This window comes from Canis aureus, chromosome 4 (genome assembly GCF_053574225.1).
Source record: "Canis aureus isolate CA01 chromosome 4, VMU_Caureus_v.1.0, whole genome shotgun sequence".
NCBI lineage: Eukaryota > Metazoa > Chordata > Mammalia > Carnivora > Canidae > Canis > Canis aureus.
In genome coordinates, this window is record NC_135614.1 from 22966959 (window position 1) to 22985315 (window position 18357).

At 43.8% G+C, this 18357-nt stretch overlaps 1 protein-coding gene across 1 annotated transcript in view; it reads right to left on the bottom strand.

The window, feature by feature from the left end:
* PPA1 (inorganic pyrophosphatase 1) overlaps positions 1 to 10813 on the bottom strand; it is a 36025-nt gene extending 25212 nt beyond the window's left edge. Inside the window, exons 1-2 of the mRNA XM_077894831.1 lie at positions 10644 to 10813; positions 7919 to 7977 (exon numbers count right to left, since the gene is read on the bottom strand). Coding sequence (XP_077750957.1) covers positions 7919 to 7977; positions 10644 to 10707 — 123 coding nt within the window. The 5' untranslated portion in view covers positions 10708 to 10813. The remainder of the gene's footprint in view (positions 1 to 7918; positions 7978 to 10643) is intronic.
* Positions 10814 to 18357: the final 7544 nt, after the last annotated feature.

Here is an 18357-nt window from a genome sequence, read left to right on the forward strand (position 1 = left end):
TTTGCTTACTTGGGGGAGATCATTTCACAATGTACACATATATAAAAACATTATATTATATACCTTAAATACATGACTATTTGTTAATCCTACCTCAATAGAGCTGAAAAAAATTAAAAAATTTTTAAAACAAAAAAGTAAATGGGTTCCTGATTATTTCCTTGACAAAAGATGTCTATTTGAGCAGCTGATGGAAAAAAAAATATGATAAACAAAGCTCACACCCTATTCATTTAGAATTGTAACTTCACAAAGGAAAATATGATTTATGCCAACCAAAAAACTTTGCTCACTAAATTTAGTATTAAAAGTCCAGAGGAGATGGTTAACCTATTAAAATTTAAAACCCAAGGGCCCCTGGGTGGCTCAGTGGTTGAGCATCTGCCTTCAGCTTAGGTCCCACATCCAGCTCCCTGTGGGGAGCTTGCTTCTTCCTCTGCCTGTGTCTCTGCCTCTCTCTCTGTCTCTCATGAATAAATAAAAAAAATTTTTTTTTAATTTAAAACCCAAGAAACACCTTACAGTAATACTCATTTAGGTTTCCAAAAACACAGATTTCCTATTCCCGGCAATTCCAACAAACTCTACGGTATGTATCTATAGAAAGTAATAAAACTGGGCAGCCCCAGTAGCTCAGCGGTTTAGTGCCGCCTTGGGTCCAGGGCGTGGAGACCCAGGATTGAGTCCCACTCCCTGCATGAAGCCTGCTCCTCCCTCTGCCTGTGTGTCTGCTTCTCTCTCTCTCTTTCTCTGTGTCTCTCATGAATGAATAAATAAAATCTTTATAAAAAAAAAAAAGTAATAAAACTTAATTGACATGCCATAGCTAAAAATAAGCTCCTCTCCAACCCTATCAGATGAGCTTTAAGAGAACTAAATTTTAAAAACAGATATTATAACTATAATCTGTTTACTTTCTTCTCTTTATAAAATTAAGCAGATGACTGCATTTTCAGGTGTCAAACTTTTCTATGATTTTCAAAAAATCCCTGCTTATCAGGGAGCCTGCTTTTTTCTCTCTCTCTCTCCCTCTGCCCCACCCTGCCCACTCCCTCACTCTCTTTCTCAAATAAATAAAATAAAATAAATCACAGGTTCTAAGCCAGAATGCCGGGGTTTCAAGCCTGTCACTGCAACTTACGAGTTCTAGCCGCTGATCCTGAACAACGGGGCTAATTAAAGAACCCAGCTCAGAGAATGACATGATCCCTAAATGATATAATCCACATAAGGGCTTTAGCATAGTACCTAAGGTACAAGAAGCATTCAATAAATAGTATAACATATTTTTCTAAAGATTTATTTACTTATTTGAGAAAGAGAATGCTCATGAGAGGGACAGACAGAGAGGGGATACAGGCAGACAGCCCCCTGAGCACAAAACTCAATCCCAGGATCCTGAGATCATGACCTGAGCTGAAGAGCCAAATGCTCAATGGACTAAGCCACCCAGGCAACCCAGTAACAGTATATTTTTTTAAGAATGCAATGATCTTTATGAGGCTTCATCAATAAGCTACATATACAGAAACATGGGACATCATCAGCCTAAAATGTAATCTAAAACGCTCACTAAGATTAACACTGCTCAGGGGTGAAGTAATCTGCTCAATTATCATTAGTGGTAAAACCAGGACTAAAAATAAAATCCAGATTCCTTACTCCTGATTCAGTGATTTTTACTCTATAAAATAGAGCTTTGAAAGGCTAAAGAAATAATCAGTCCTTGTGCTCAATATCATCATCCTATTTGTTTGGTTATTATTTACTGAGAATTTCCTAAAAGCCAGGCATTGTGGCTGTGTTATATGCGTATTTAATCATCCATCCCAACTCTATCTTTTTGACGAATAGACCACAGAGATTATGGTTAGAATGTCTCTTTTCAAAATTTAGTCACCCGAAAGCTCATTTGAGGGGGAAAAATGAGTTTATTCTCAGTTATGACAAGCCAATTAAGTTTAATTGTCATCAGTTTTCATCTGTTCCTAGTTCTAACTTTGGCTTAGGAAACATGAAACCAAAAGATAAACAAAACAAAACAAAAATCCAGAAAACCCATTCCATAAACATACAAAGCGAAGGAAGAAAACCATGTTTAAATTATTAATTCAGTGACATTTAAAAAACTTCCATTTAAAAACTGTCTAATAAAAAAGAAACAGAAAATTCAAAACAAAACAAACCCTGTAAGGAAGTGAGTAATCAAAAAAGCATCCACTTGGGTATATCTCCTATAAAGGTTTCAGGTACCATGAGATGGTATCTTTAAGAAGTTAAGAATGATAAATGAGGGACGCCTGAGTGGCTCAACGGTTGAGCGTCTGCCTTTTTGACTGAGGGCGTGATCCCGGGATCTGGGATCGAGTCCCATATCCAGCTCCTCTCGGGGAGCCTGCTTCTCCTCCCTCTGCCTGTGTCTCTCATGAGTGAATAAAGAAAATTTTTAAAAAAGGATAAATGACTGCAGGGGTGCCTGGCTGGCTCAACCAGTGGAGCATGTGGCTCTCGATCTTATTCAAGCCCCATGTTGGGCTCAGAGATTGCTTAAAAATAAAATCTTCAAAAAAGAAAAAACTGAGAACGATACACAGGTGCAGAAAAGATTCTGTTAAATTCCTGAAGCATCAAGGTATTTGATTACAAGTTTGACTTTTTTTTTTAGAAGAGGAGAAAAGAAACATACTTCCATATTTATATATCCTCCCAACAGTCACTAATGGAAGCCTATATTATTAGAACAAATATGTAACACTGAAGCTTAAGATACAGAGCAGAAAAATATCAAACTTCTAAATGTAAATATCAAGTCATGATATTTAAGCACTTTAAGATTTAGATAAAGCTTAATCTACTCAGTGTTTCACACTTTTAGGCTATGTTCTGGATTTTAAAATTTCTCTTATCTCAGAGGTTTTATGTCAGAAGATACTCTGAGCTACAGGTACTTTTACATTTGACCCAAAAGAGACCTAGAGCAAATGACAAAATCCATCGAGTCCTTCCCTTTGCCTTCTTCTACTCATGGACTTGGAAATAATCCAAGCAGGGTGTTTGAGTCACAAGGATTCCCAGAACTCTCTGGGAATATATACCCTCAAAAACTGTCCACACGTGGATGGACCTAGAGGGTATTATGCTGAGTGAAGTAAGTCAATCGGAGAAGGACAAACATTATATGGTCTCTTATTTATTGTTTATTTATTTATTTCTTCAATTTATTTATTTATTTATGTATTTAATTAATTAATTATTATTATTATATTTGGGGAATATAAAGAATAGTGAAAGGGATTAAAGGGGAAGGGAGAGAAAATGAGTGGGAAATATCAGTGAGGGTGAAAAAAACATGAAAGATAGCTAACTCTGGGAAATGGTAGAAAGGGGTGGTAGAAAGGGAGGTGGGCGGGGGGTTGGGTGACTGGGTGACAGGGCACTGAGGGGGGCACTTGACAGGATGAGCACTGGGTGTTATACTATATGTTGGCAAATTGAACTTCAATTAAAAAAAAAAAGGAGGCAGCCCAGGTGGTTCAGCGGTTTAGCGCCGCCTTCAGCCCAGGGCGTGATCCTGGAGACCCGGGATGAAGTCCTGTGTCGGGCTCCCTGCGTGGAGCCTGCTTCTCTCCCTCTCTCTGTGTCTCTCATGAATAAATAAATAAAATCTTTTTTTAAAAAATTTTTTTAAAGGGCAGCCCGGTGGCTCAGGGGTTCAGTGCCTGCCTTCGGCCCAGGGCATGATCCTGGAGACCTGGGACTGAGTCCCACATCGGGCTCCCTGCATGGAGTCTGCTTCTCCCTCTGTGTCTCTGCCTCTCTCTCTCTCTCTCTCTCTCTCTGTCTCTCATGAATAAATAAATAAAATCTTAAAAAAAAAAAAAAAAAAAGCTGTCCACATTAAGAGGTCCTGACATGGAGCAGAATAGAAGTCTTTGGGCATTTTCCCTTAGCAGAGCCAACAGAGTTGTGTGAAAGGTACATTCCTTCATTATCACCCCTCAAATGACTGACCATATTAGTGATAAAGTCTATAGCCATACACATAACAATGTTACATGAACTTAATCACATTGGAATTTTTCAAAAAAAAAAATCACACTCTTCTGTAGCCAATGGAATTAATCAGATCCTTTATTTAGGCTATAATCCAAAATAATTTCTGGGCACCACACCCTTTTTGTGTTTTGTGTATACTAAACTTCCTTAAAAACAAAAGAACTCTTCCTGCTTCTCAGACAGGAATCTGAAGAGCTGAGGTTCACTGAGCTCTGGATCACTGGTAAAATCCAGAGTTGTTACAAGAGCTTGTGTTTTTTAAACCAGCCCAGGGTGGTACAAAGGCTGTGTCTTCATTTGAGTAATCCCAGATTATCACCACAATCAGTCCCATACCAGACTTCAAGGAGTAGCAGAATAATCTGAGTGAAGATGTTTCACACGGCACCAAAATACAGTCTCCATTTCTTATTTTGGGGGTAACGAAGCAGTAAGAAAACTAGGCACTGCAGCTGCTATAAGCATCTGATCGTTGGCTAGAATATAGTCTGGTTACTTATAGCTATGGTCTGAAAGTTCGTGTCCCCTCTCAAATTCATTTGTTGAAATCCTCACCCTCAATGGTCATTGTACAGTAGGTGGGACTTTCGGGAAGTATTTAAGACATGACTCTGGAACCCTCATGAATGGGGTTAGTACCTTATAAAAGAGGCTCCAGAGAGATCCCTAGCCCTTTCCTCCACATAGGTACATAGCTAGAAGTCCATGACCAGAAATGGGCCCTCACCCAACCATGCTGGCACCCTGATCTCAGACCTTCAGGCCCCAGAACTGTGAGCAATAAATTTCTTTTTTAATTAAAAAAAAAAATGTTTAAAGATTTTATTTATTCATGAGAGACAGAGAGAGAGAGAGAGACAGAGACAGAGACAGAGAGACAGACAGGCAGAGGGAGAAAAGCAGGCTCCACGCAGGGAGCCCGATGTGGGAATCGATCCCAGGACTCCAGGATCACGCCCCGGGCTGAAGGTGGTGCTAAACCGCTGAGCCACCCGGGCTGCCCGAGCAGTAAATTTCTGCTGTTTATAAGCTACCCAGTCTACAGTGTTTTGTCAGAGTAGCCCAAAAGGACTAAGACACATACAAAATGCTCAGCGGTTGAGCATCTGCCTTCAGCCCAGGGCGTGATCCCGGATTCAGGGATCACGTCCCACAACAGACACCCTGTCAGGAGCCCACTTTTCCCTTTGCCTGTGTCTCTGCCTCTCTCTGTGTGAATCTTGTGAATAAATAAAATTTTCAAAAGAAATTTTTAAAAATCCTGCCCTATGTCAAGAAAATATTTTTTTCCTTAGCACATCTATATGTCAAGTTGATAAACTTTCGGTCATCATTTTATACTGCTTAACTACTCAAAATGCTGTGAGAGGGTATTGTGAAGTACTTTGATATTTATTTAATTATACACCAAACAGATAATCAAGCCAACCAAATGATGCCAATTCAAGAGGAAGGAAGGATCCTGCAGTTCATATCAACTCCCAGGAAATCATATGTAACAAATTAGTTTCTGAATAAATACAACTTTGAGAATCCCACAGGAGAACATGTGCCAATTAGAGGTCCCTGCTGTAACGGTGGCACATAATTGGCCTCTGGCTATTTGCTCCACTGTCTCCAGTTGGAGCCCAGCTCACGTAGGCTCCTCAGTAGCAACATGAGTTGGATTTTCTGCCAATGTCCAAGTGTCAATCTAGAACTGAAGCAAATTTCCTGGTAGTTCAGTGAATTCACCTATTTTTCTCATAGTCAAATACATAAAAGTAGCACATACAAAGACAAGATTTAATCTTTAATGCTATTCTAGGCATGCACTGGAATGAGATGTTCACATGTATTATGTATGGATTATCTAGCTAAGGAAGATTAATAAAATTTGCAGCATTTACAAGTCAAAAAAATTTGTACTCACTGTGAATCATGCTTCTTGGTTGAACAGTAAGAATTTTTTTTTTTAAGATTTTATTTTTGAATAATCTCTATACCCAACATGGGGCTCAAACTCCCAACCCGAGATCAAGATTCCCATGCTGCACGGACTAAGCCAGCTGGGTGCCTCAAAAAGAATTTTTTTTTTTTAATTTATTTATTTATTCACAAGAGACACGCAGAGAGAAGCACAGACATAGGCAGAGGGAGAAGCAGGCACTCCATAGGGAGCTCAATGCAGGACTCAATCCCAGGATTCCAGGATTATGACCTGAGCCAAAGGCAGACGCTTGACCACTGAGCCACCCAGGCGCCCCAAGAATTTTTAAAGATATAAAAAAGCAGCAGACATTTTTCCTTGTGTTGGTTCCTACATACTGTATAAGTTCTCCTATTGGGAAGGCATCTAAAACAAGCTATGAATTAAAAAAATAATAACTATTAAACACCTGTACAAGTAATGTATACTCTGTAAAACTACTAGAAAATATAAAAAGGCAAAAATGAAAATACAAACAGAAAGAGACACTAGCAATTCTACTTCCAGAGGATCACAGACTATGTATATAGTTGTAGACATTTTTTCCTAGCCAAGTAAGATTCTTACCAATCTGTGGTAAACCTATCAATTTGTGAGGTTTCTTCAGCTCGCTGGTGTGCAAAGGAACAGACCTCTCTTTTTAGAAGTCTGTAGACTTAGAGTGCCTGGTTCAGTTGGTTAAGCATTCAACTCTTGATTTCGGTTCAGGTCATGATCTCAAGGTTGTGTGATGGAGCCCCACACTGGGCTCTGCGCTGGGCATGGAGTCTGCTGGAGATCGTCTCTCCCACTTCCCTCTCTTCCCTGCTCTTGTGCACTTGCCTTCTCTCTCAAAAAAAGTCTCTAGACTTAACCTTCTTATTAATACTACTTGTATCTTAAGTCTACCAATCCATTAAAAGTACTGCATTTTCTGGTAGTTACTGAATACTCTATAGTTTATTTTTGCTGTTTGATAAATATCCCATAACCCAAATATTATGCTGACTATCTGGTTAATTTTATTTTTATTATTATTATTTTTTTAATCTGGTTAATTTTAAAACCACTTATGAAGTACTAAGATTTTAGTTCCAAATACACATACAGAGAAGACCAATGTGATTCCTTTCTTTAAACCAAGGAAGCCGGCAGCCCAGGTGGCTCAGCAGTTTAGTACCACCTGCAGCCCAGGGTATGATCCTGGAGACCTCGATCGAGTCCCATGTCAGGCTCCCTGCATGGAGCCTGCTTCTCCCTCTGCCTGTGTCTCTGCCTCTCTCTCTCTCTCTTTGTCTTTCATGAATAAATAAATAAAATCTAAAAAAAAACAAAAAAAACAAAAAACAAACCAACACCAAGGAAGCTTAGCCCTGCCAAGTGCAGGGCCTGAGGTGGGGGGCTTGATCCCAGGACTGTGAGATCATGCCCTGAGTGAAAACCAAGAGACAGCCACCTAACCAACTGAGCCACCCAGGTGACCCTAAGCCAAGACACCTTTAAAACATCTGTGTCTGTTCCTCTACTCGTTCTCCAATTTATGGTTGCTTCTTTAGGCAAATAATCTGGATTTAAGACTGATTTATTGGGCAGCCCGGGTGGCTCAGTGGTTTAGCCCCTGCCTTTGGCCGAGGGCCTGATCCTGGAGACCTGGGATCGAGTCCCATGTCGGGCTCCCTGCATGGAGCCTGCTTCTCCTTCTGCCTGTGTCTCTGCTTCTCTCTCTCTCTGTCTCTCTTGAATAAATAAATAAAATCTTTAAAAAAAAAAAAAAGACTGATTTATTTAGTCAATGTATATTTAACTCATGGCACAATGAGGCATTTTAAGCACTATCAAGATATATAAGAAAATCCATGTGGAACTAACTGATCTGAGTAAAGAGACTATGTTTAAATGATGAGGACAGCTTACCTTATCTGCATAAATTGGAACATCATGAAATGGAGATATATATTGTCCTTTTTCATTTTCTGCAAAATGAATTAGAAAAAGTTATCACCAATTTTTTGTTAATTGTGTTTCCAGATGCATGAAGCACACATTTTTAAAAATATTTTTTTAGAGTAATTCTAGGTTTACAATAAAGTTGAAAAAAAGGTAGAGATTTACCATATCCCTGCCTGCTCCCACACGTGCAGAGCCTCCCCCCATTACCAACACCATTCACCAGAATAGTGAAGTAGACATTTTTTATTCCCACACCAGAAAAACTGGTTGTATATTTTACTTTCCTGACCCCTCCAAGATTGGGCTAAGTTTTCATCCTATGCTTTCCTTAGGTGTCTAACAGATAGTTAGACACCAACCTCTATAATGAGGGCAGGGGCTGCCTTACATAATTTTGTATACCCAGAGTCTAGCAGTGCCTGGTATAAAAAAGGGGATCAAACTGTTTTGGACTGATCTTACTACAGTTAACAGTTTACAGAACTAATGAAACAGTTGGGCTGGGAGTGGGGTGGGAGACAACGGAGGGGACCAACTTGCTGAATTACAAAACCCTGTTGTTTTAAGTATAATGTTCCAGGAAGACAAAGCCATCTTAGATAATTATATTTCTTAAGGATAATCAAGTTGCAACAACACTTTCACAGGTAGTTTCTATATTCTAGAGACCTAACTCCCATATCCAAAAAGTAGTTTCAAAACTTCCTTACTGTTCTTTAGGTAAACCTCAGAGTTAGTCCACGCTGTATCCCTTCACATTTAAAAACCAAGGTACGGGATGCCTGGGTGGCTCAGCGGTTGAGCATCTGCCTTTGGCCCAGGGTGTGATCCCTGTCCCACATGGGGCTCCCTTAGAGAGCCTGCTTTGCTTCTCCCTCTGTCTGTGTCTCTGCCTCTGTCTCTGTCTCTCATGAATAAATAAAATCTTTTAAAAAAATAAAAATAAAAACCAAGGTAGAAGAGCAAAGACTGAGTCCCATCTCCAGTTCCACTACGATCCCTTCAGACTCACCTGCGACTCTGCAATCCTATCCACTATCAGTTTTAAAGAGACTGGCAAATATAATATTACAGAGGTCAAAAAAAAATCCTCTGTTAAGGAAGGTGCGAAGAAATCTATGGCTTTAAAAAACTCTTAAAGTTAATTACATACTGCTAATTACCGGCATTTAAGTCCCAGAAAGTTCTGATAAAAAGCTCCTTTAGCCAGTGCCAAAGCCAGGGAGTGGCTGCAGTCTTCCACAATGGCCATCAAACACTCGCTACCAACCCGTAACCTAAGTAAAAACTGCTGCACAAATACTGCTTGAAGTCAGTTACCTAATCCTCCCTCCACCTTCCAACTCTAGGGGCACCTCTCTAATTCCCTCTTACAGAGGAATTCTGGGGCAACACTAACTGCAACACAAACTCCGGGGCAACGAAACTACTTTTCCGTGAATTATTCATCAGAAGTTCCCACACTGCCTGATTTAACTCTGAAATTAAATAAAATGGGGAGTCCTAGCCTCCCTGGATTTTACAGGAATCGTCAGCTCCGTGCGTCAACCTTGAGTTCACTTTGCTTCCCCCCACGGCAGGAGCTTTGTGCAGATTCTCTCCGTATTCCCATTTGCCCCCTCCACCTCGCTCTTTCCTGCCCTGCACACATCACACGCAACGACCTCGCTGCACCTGCCCTGTTCCCTTCCTTCCGAGTAAAGCTGTTCTTTGCAGTTGAAATTGAACGCCTCTGGTGACACATTATCAAACGCCTCCGTCGTCTCCAATAATCTATTCCTAGTGGCTTGGGCGGTGGGCGGTGGGCGGTGGGCGGTGGGCGGTGGGGGGGCGGGGAGCGGTAGGTAGAGGTAAGGCCGAGGTAGCCTTCCTCCACCTGCAGGACGGAAAGGTCGTGCACCGGGTGAAAGCGGAACTCGGCCGGCCGGGCTCTCAGCGCAGCTCCAGGTGCAGACTCGGGGTCGGTACCCCTCGGATGCCGATGCCCTGCCCGGGGCGGGGGGGGGGGGGAGCAAGAACCTGGCACTTTCTCACTCGTGCTTCCCAGACTGACGTCACCTGTTTGACTCGAGGGGAACAGCTTTCCGTTTCGCAAGCCGCCTTCCCAGCATCGCTGCTGCGGGGGACACCCCGGCGGGAGGGGAAGGAGCGCTACCGCCCCCACACCCCGGGGGGCTCGGGCCTCCACTCATGTGGCTCCTGATCTGGGCCTCAGTTTCCCCGTCTGCAGAACCGGGGGGCGGATGCGATCCTGCTCGGTGCCCACAAGCGGAGCTACGGCTCGGGAATCAAGGTCCTTAGGGAGTCATCCACCGCGCCCCAGTCCTCCAAACCGAGCAATCCTCTTACGAGGATCCGTTCACCTCCAGACCCCGTCGGGGTGACTCGGTGGTTTCCTGTCCCACCGGGCGGTGCCCGCCGAGCAGGACACCTGCAAGACCAGCCCCGGCCCGGGCCGGGCCCCACCGCGCGTGTGGAAGGGGAACGCCGGGCCCGCCGGGCCGCCTGCGGGCGCCACCTGCGACCCGGGAAGGCCCGGCCGCCCAGCCCCGGGGAGCCCGGGGAGCCCGGCCCGCGCCCGGGACGAGGGGCGGAGCGCGGCCCGCAAGCGCCCGGGCAGGAGGCGAGCCGCGGCCCGGGAATGAATGGGCGGGCGGGCGGGGACGGGCCGCGGGCCGCCGACACTCACTGAGGAAGACTCGGTACTCGAGCGTGAAGGGCGCGGCGCGCTCCTCGCTGCTGAAGCCGCTCATGGTGCCGAGGACTGGCCGCCGCCGCCGCCGCCGCCGCCGCCGCCGCCGCCGCAGAGCCACCACCAGCACGCGGCGCCGGCTGACAAGGACGAGCCTCCGCGCCTGCGCACCGCGGCCACTGGGCCCGCGAGCCAGCGGGGAACGGCTTTAAGCGGCCGGCCCACCCCGCGCGCAGGCGCACTCCGCCCCGCCCGCGCGGCCCCGCGCCCCGGCCCCGCCCCCGCCCCCGCCCCGGCCCCGCCCCTCGGGACCGCCGGCCCGCTGGCTCCCAGGCTGGGCCACGTGGCTGGCGGCGAGCTCTGGCCCGCCTGCCTTCCCCCTCCGCCCCGAGGGCCGAGGGACCCTGACCGAGGGCGGTCACGGCGCAAGTTCTCAGCTCGCACCGGCCAGGCGTTGGCCGGCACCCATCCCCCACCTTGCACACTGGGAACTGGCCCCCCCTTCGCCCCCCTCGCCCCCCCTTCACCCCTCTCGCCGCCCCCCCTCCGCCCAGAGTAATTCCTGGTCTCAGGAGCTCCGAGGTCACGTGCTTCCTCAGGCCCTGCCTTTGATCTTAAAGACGCGCATTTTAAGCAAATCCGAAGCAAATTACTGACACCCCTCCCCCGCCCCCCGCCCATGGCTACCTGGTGAGTAACCAGCTCCACCACCTTCTGGTGTGGGACAGCGGGCGAATTGCTGCTAACCTTTCTGACTCGGTTTCTCATCTTGGAAATGGAGATAATAATAGTAGCTATTATGAGTCCTTGGGATGATTAACTGACTTGATGCATGTCAAGACTCCGAGGAAGAGCTGGCTCCCTGTGAGCACTATGGAACTGTGACTGGTTATTTCTACCCTCCCCGGTGAGGGAGGATTCACTCTGCCGCCCTCCTTGCTCAACTCACCCCGGAGTCCCAAGGGACTTTTCAGTTGTAAGCGTTGGGAAGGTCCAGGCATGAGCTCAGAGTCCCTTGAGTACGTTTCTCTCAGGCATAAGTTCCTTGGAGCTTGTTTTTCAACTTCTGTTCTATTGAGTCAGGCCAGACCCCAATAGCTAAAATCTGATTGAGGCTATGGTCAGTTAACTGCATCATTTACTTCCCCAATCCTACATATATGTATATTTTTTAATGTATTTCAAAATCCAAATTATAAATTAGGAACTGATTATTCACTAATTTGATTATATAATAATGAGTATTTCAAAGAAAGCCTAGTTTGATGGGCTGGGTTCCTTTAAAAGATCTTGTTTTTCTGGGCCATTAAAGATAATATGCTTTTGTTTTTTCAAGATTTGTTTATTTATTTTTGAGAGAGAGTGTGTGTGTGAGTGGGGGGAGGCAGAGGGAGAGAGAGTCAAGCAGACTCCAGGCTCAGTGCAGAGCCTAACACAGGACCCTGAGATCATGACCTCAGCTGAAATCAAAAGTTGGATGCTTAACTGACTGAGCCACAAGGTACCCCAAAGATAATATGCTTTAAAGACATTTTGATTTAATTTTTTTTTATTTCAAAGCAATGACTACTATATAAAAGGAGATGACCCCTGTATTAAATGAAAACCTAGTTGGATAATTTTCTAATGAGTTAGAATGTTACTCCCTTGTCTCCATCCAGTCTCCCATTAATTTTCAGAAAGCCATGACTCACTGACCTTTTGAACAGTACACCACACTATTTTACTGCAGTTGGAACACAAGGCAGGCAAAAAAAAAAAAAAAAATCAAGCAATAATTTAGTCAGTAATACAATATATTACTGGAAGTTAAAGGAATCTCTGCAGAATGAACACTAAAGTAGGATTAACTTCAGGGAGTTTCTTAAGGGGATGTTCTTTGGGCTGAGTTGCTCTCAGTTTTCTGCTTTTGAGCACAGGAATTAGCTTTTTGGAAAAACACAGAATCTTGTCTGTGGCTGACTTATGAACAAATGGAAATGATGCAATTGTGTACTACATACACTTTCCCTTTTGCCTCCTGCCAGCTCAGAGCAAGATAACAAAGTCTTGCTGACCTCTGGACTTGCACACCAACTTTTATTTCATTGAGTGTGTTTGGAAGGCCAGTCAGTAGCAACTCTAATAAAATGCCATGCCCTGGTTTTGCTGGGCCACAAGTTTGGAACTTTTCCCTTGCAGGCAATGGTGGTGAGACCCACAAGCTCAAGTAGATGTTGTTCTATTTCTCATATCTCCCTGAGCCTAGCATAGTACCTGGCCTAGAGGAGATGTTTAGTGAATCTTTGCTGGGCTAATGGATAGAGGAATTAATGAAAAGGAGGTAACAATACCTTCATAAGTATATTAGTTTGACAAAGGATAAACCCAACTGCTGCCAAACATTATATAATCTTTCTTGCTCTGTAACAATTCCAGTGGCACTTCTCTTCAATCTGTATCGTGTCTTCTTTGCTGTGCTTGACCCTAGCAGGTGCCTCTAATTTTCTGATGGCCTCTCTTCTTTGACTTATGACCACATTCTCCTCTGACATTTCTCCTACTTCTCTGGCCACTCCTTTCACATTCTCCCCCTTAGCTTTGTCTTCATCTCTTTATCTTAATCATCATTGTCTTTCTTCTCATGTTCTCTGTCTCTAGAGATACCATCTCCCTAGATTGTCTCATGTATATATTGGTATTAACTACCACCTTAGGTCTTGTAACATGAAAACTTTCAAATCTACAACTAAGTTTTATTTAACACTTATTGTGGTCATTGTCTGTGCTAGGTGGTAGGGATGTGGCATTTAGACAGACATGGTCTTGGCCCTCAAAGAAGGTATAGTCCAAAGGGAAAGCAGACTTCAGCAAATAATTACAATAAATGTGGATAAGTAGAGTGATAAAGTACAGGGCATTGCATTATGGGAGCAGGGAGCCCCTTCAAGGAAGTGATCCTTAATCTATGACCAGGAGGATGAGAAGGGGTTAATAAAGCAAAGAGAACAAGGCAGAAGCCAGAAAGAGAATATTAAGAGATGAGACCAGAGGGACACCTGGGTGGCTCAGCGGTTGAGCATCTGCCTTCGACTAAGGGCATGATCCTGGGGTTCCGGGATCAAGTCCCACATAGAGCTCCCTATGGGGAGCCTGCATCTCCCTCTGCTTATGTCTCTGCTTTCTCTCTGTGTTTCTCATGAATAAATGGATAAAATCTTTAAAAGAGAGAGAGAGAGAGAGAAGACCAAAGAAGTAGGTCAGGGTTAAATGGTGGAGGTGCCTTGGAAAGCATGATGTAGGGTCTGAACTTTTCCCTAAAAGCAATGGGCAACTTAAGAGTTTTTAGCAGGAAAGGAGCATGATCAGAATTGCTTTAGAAAGTGGCTCTGTATGGGCAGCCCCAGTGGCCCAGTGGTTTGGTGCCACCTTCGGCCCAGGGCGTGATCCTGGAGACCCGGGATGGAGTCCCACATCGGGCTCCTGGCATGGAGCCTGCTTCTCCCTCTGCCTGTGCTTCTCTCTCTCTGTCTGTGTCTCTCATGAATGAATAAATAAAATCTTAAAAAAGAAAGAAAGTGGCTCTGTTAGCAGCATGGAGCCTGGGTTGGAGTTTTAGCAAGACTACATACAAGGAGACCAAGGAGGCGGCTGCAATAGTGACTGAGGTTAAAGATGCTGATCAGGTCCTGAACGTACGTAGCAAAAGAGAAGAGCAATGATGGAGCCATGTTTAACGTAGAATCAATGCAACTGGTTTCATTGGTTGGATGGAGTGGAAGACAAGGGACTGATTGCTTGAAAAAGGAAGGAAATTCTGACACAGGCTACAACATGGATGAACCTTGAAGACCCTATGCTCGGTGAAATAAGTCAATCACAACAGCACAAAGGCTGTGTGATTCCATTTGCATAAAATACCTCGAGAAGTCAAATTCACAGAAACAGAAAGTAGAATGGTAGTTGTCAGGGGCTGGGGTAAAGGGGGAATGGGGAGATAATGTTTAACGTTATGGAGTTTCAGTTTGGGAAGAGAAAAAAGTGCTAGAGGTGAATGCTAGTGATGGCTGCATGGCAATATGAATGTACTTTCTGCCACCAGACTGTACACTTAAGAATGGTTTAAATGGGGGGCACCAGGGATCCCTGGGTGGCTCAGCGGTTTAGTGCCGCCTTCCACCCAAGGCCTGATCCTGGAGTCCCAGGATTGAGTCCCACTTTGGGCTCCCTGCATGGAGCCTGCTTCTCCCTCTGCCTGTGTCTCTGCCTCTCTGTGTCTCTCATAAATAAATAAATAAAATCTTAAAAAAAAAAATGAATGAACATTTATTTCTTGTTCAATTTCGTGGTGGTGCTATGAGTCACCTGTGGCTCTGCCCCACATGCCTTCTCATTCGCAGACTGAAGCTGAAGTAGCATCCCCCAGCCTGCCCTAACAAGACCAAGCAGAGGGGGGAAGAAATGGCCAAACCACATAATGGCTCTTTAGCTTTTGCTTAGAAATGATGTATGTCACTTCCACTCACATTCAATTAGCTAAAGAAAGTTATGTGACCTTGCTTGATGCCAGTGGGTTATGGAAATATACTCCTCCTGTATGAGACAATGCAAATGGTAACCGTGTCAAGGACTATATAATTCTCCTATAGGGAGAGAAGCAAATAGATAATAAAAATAATATTCTCTTATCACAGTCTACCTTCTTGATCATAAATACTCATTTCTGTCCTTTTGGTATGAAAAATATACTCACTCTTCCTAACAAGAGTGACACCCAAAAGTTTCAACCAATCATGGCATGAAGGCCAAAGTTTAATATCTCATGATAGTCTCTGCATTATGTCCATATATAGCTCCTCTTGATCCAGAGACTAATGAACTCAAAGACAAACAAATGTCATCTAATGTCCCCCACATCTCTACCTAATACAAAATGGTTGAACAGAGACGGAATAAACACTTCTGTTCATCTAAAGAAAGAATGACAGTCTCACAACCATCACTGGTTCTTAGAATTCCCAAATCCTGCTGGGTGTAAAAAATATTCCTTGATTAAGTTCCAGTGCAGGTCCCTGGGAATAGTTCCTCGTAACTTGTGGCTGATTGGGACCTGAGCAGCTTTCTCAGCTTCCTTCCTACGCACAGAAATTTGGAAGCCCAAATGTCTCTAGCAATCACATCTTTTAACCCAAGCTGATATGTCTTGGCTATACACCTCTCTTTACACCTTAGTAGCATTTTACCTACTTTGGACAGTCAGCTCTGTGTGCCAAATACCACGCTTATGATTTTTTTGAACAAACCTATCTCTCTAGGCATAACTGCTAAGGTAATGAACTTACCAAGCCTCCGCTGGAGAGCCACGCTCTTAGTCTGTTTTCCCTGGGTCACTTTATTCAACCAGGGACTGGTTGGCAGCCACTGCTCATGACCTTGATCTGGTCTCTGTCCAGAGGCTGAGTTTTAATCTCTGTTTACAAAACAGTTCTTTTCTGAGCTCATCTATTTCTTGTAGCAGCCCTGTCAAATGCAGCTAAAAACAACCAAGGCACGCTCATGACAATCTGTTCCCCAACTTTTTTGTCTAAACTCACAAGCTGATTAATAGTAATCTGCCTTCTAAATGACCAAAAGCCACACCACTTGCTGCCCACCGCTGGGAAGCAATGGCACATACTTAAGGACAGCATTCTGCAACTTACACTGATTATTCTATCAGTCAGATTTCCTAGATAATGTTGAATTAACAGACAGCCTTCCCCTGCTGAAATCTCACTACATTCGTTCCTCAGATTACATGTCAGGGCTACAGATTGGTTTGGCTCTGCTCCATGTATCTGTTATTCTAGAATCCTGATGGAGGGAATAGCTCTTATCGTGGTCTCATGTAGAGGGAGAAGAGAAACTTCTGAGTCACACTGTGGTTCCTAAAGCTTCTGGTTGGAGTTGATATAGAGCTTCTGTTCACTTTCCACTGGCCAAAGTAAGTCATGTAGCCAGGCCGAAAGTTAAGCGGACAGAGAATTATATTTATCTGCAGGGAGGCATTTATAATGCACTTGGTAACAAAGGGTTCTGTGCTCCTATTTCAGGGAAGAGAGTGAATAATTGGAAACAGTAAGATAATCTTGTATTCCTCTGACACAGGAGTTTGGGAAACCTAGTCTATAGGGGGCTACTGCCCCCTGCCCCTGTACACAACAAATACAGAAGAGCAGGGAAAAAGAGTAAAGAATGGATGGATATGACAACAGCGACTTAGGACAGCAGTAGAGCTGGATGAAGAGGCAGCTTGAAGTCACAGTGGTGTAGTCCATTATATAAGACAGAGGAAAAAAAATGTCCAGAATTGTCAGTAACACATAATGGAGAAAATCTTGTAGAGATTCTAGGGGGTGACGAGAGACAGAAGTCCAGGTGGAGAAGTTCAGTAAGTGGTTAGATATGAGGCCTGGAACTGAGAAGAGAAAGGAAGGTTGGCTAAAGTCATTGATTTGGGCAAATAGAGCCACAGGAGAAGATGAGACTACCTAGCAGAACTATATATATTAATGAAATAAATATATATTTATATTTAAATATATAAATATTTAAATATAAATATATCTATATTTTTTAAAGATTTATTTTTATTTATTTATGATAGACAGAGAGAGAGAGGCAGAGACACAGGCAGAGGGAGAAGCAGGCTCTATGCCGGGAGCCCAACACGGGACTTGATCCCAGGACTCCAGGATCGTGCCCTGGGCCAAAGGCAGGTGCGAAACTGCTGAGCCACCCAGGGATCCCCCTAAATATATATTTAAATATAAATAGTTATATTTAAATATATATTTATATTTTTATATATTTGTGTGTTTGTATATATATATATATATATATATATATATATATATATATATATATATATATAGTTGTTGTTGTTTTTTTTTAAAGTAGAGGGCCCGGAACAGAACCCTGAGAAATCTCAATATTCCAGGGATGGACGGCAGAAGAAAAGCCAAGAAAGGGTCAAAAGAAGCCATGACAGAGAGGTGGGGGCTAAAACAAGGAATCATGGTGTCTTGGAAGCCAGAGAAAGGGGAGAGGATTTAAGAAGAAGATGATCAAGCCTTACATAGACTTCTCAGCATAACTGGTGCATGAGCATCTTGTATTCACCAAATCCAAAAATCTTTTCTCTTGAGATAGACTCAGTTGCCAGTGCCTCAACTGCCCACTCATCCTATCAAGAAGGTCCTTGTGGGTCTCTCCTGGTTAATCTCTGTGGCAGTCACTGGTAACCCACTCAACACCTGTTCACTCCCCTTTCTTTTTCCCAACAGGACTGTGATGGTCGGACATGCATCCACTCACCCCTGAGTGGCCATGTATTTCGGGAAATGTGGTGCCATCCCAGCCCCAGGGGAGGGTCCGATTAAGTTTATCACAGTGATTCTGTTCCCCTTGCCAATGACTAGTTTGGTTAGAAATATGTGACACAATGCTGCCAATGCAGTCTAAGGGGAGGTTCTCTTGCTTCTATGAGAGATGCTCTTCTTTCTTTACACATTGTCATGGAATTTGCCAAGCACAGCTGTCTTACAATCTGGAGGGGACATAGGCTGCAGGTAGTACAATATACCCAAAATGAAGATGCCAAGTGGACAAATCTTAGGTCTTGATGTCACTGAGCTGCTGACTTAATTAAAACTGGGCCCTTCCTGCCTAAGGCTTTTTATGAACCGATAAT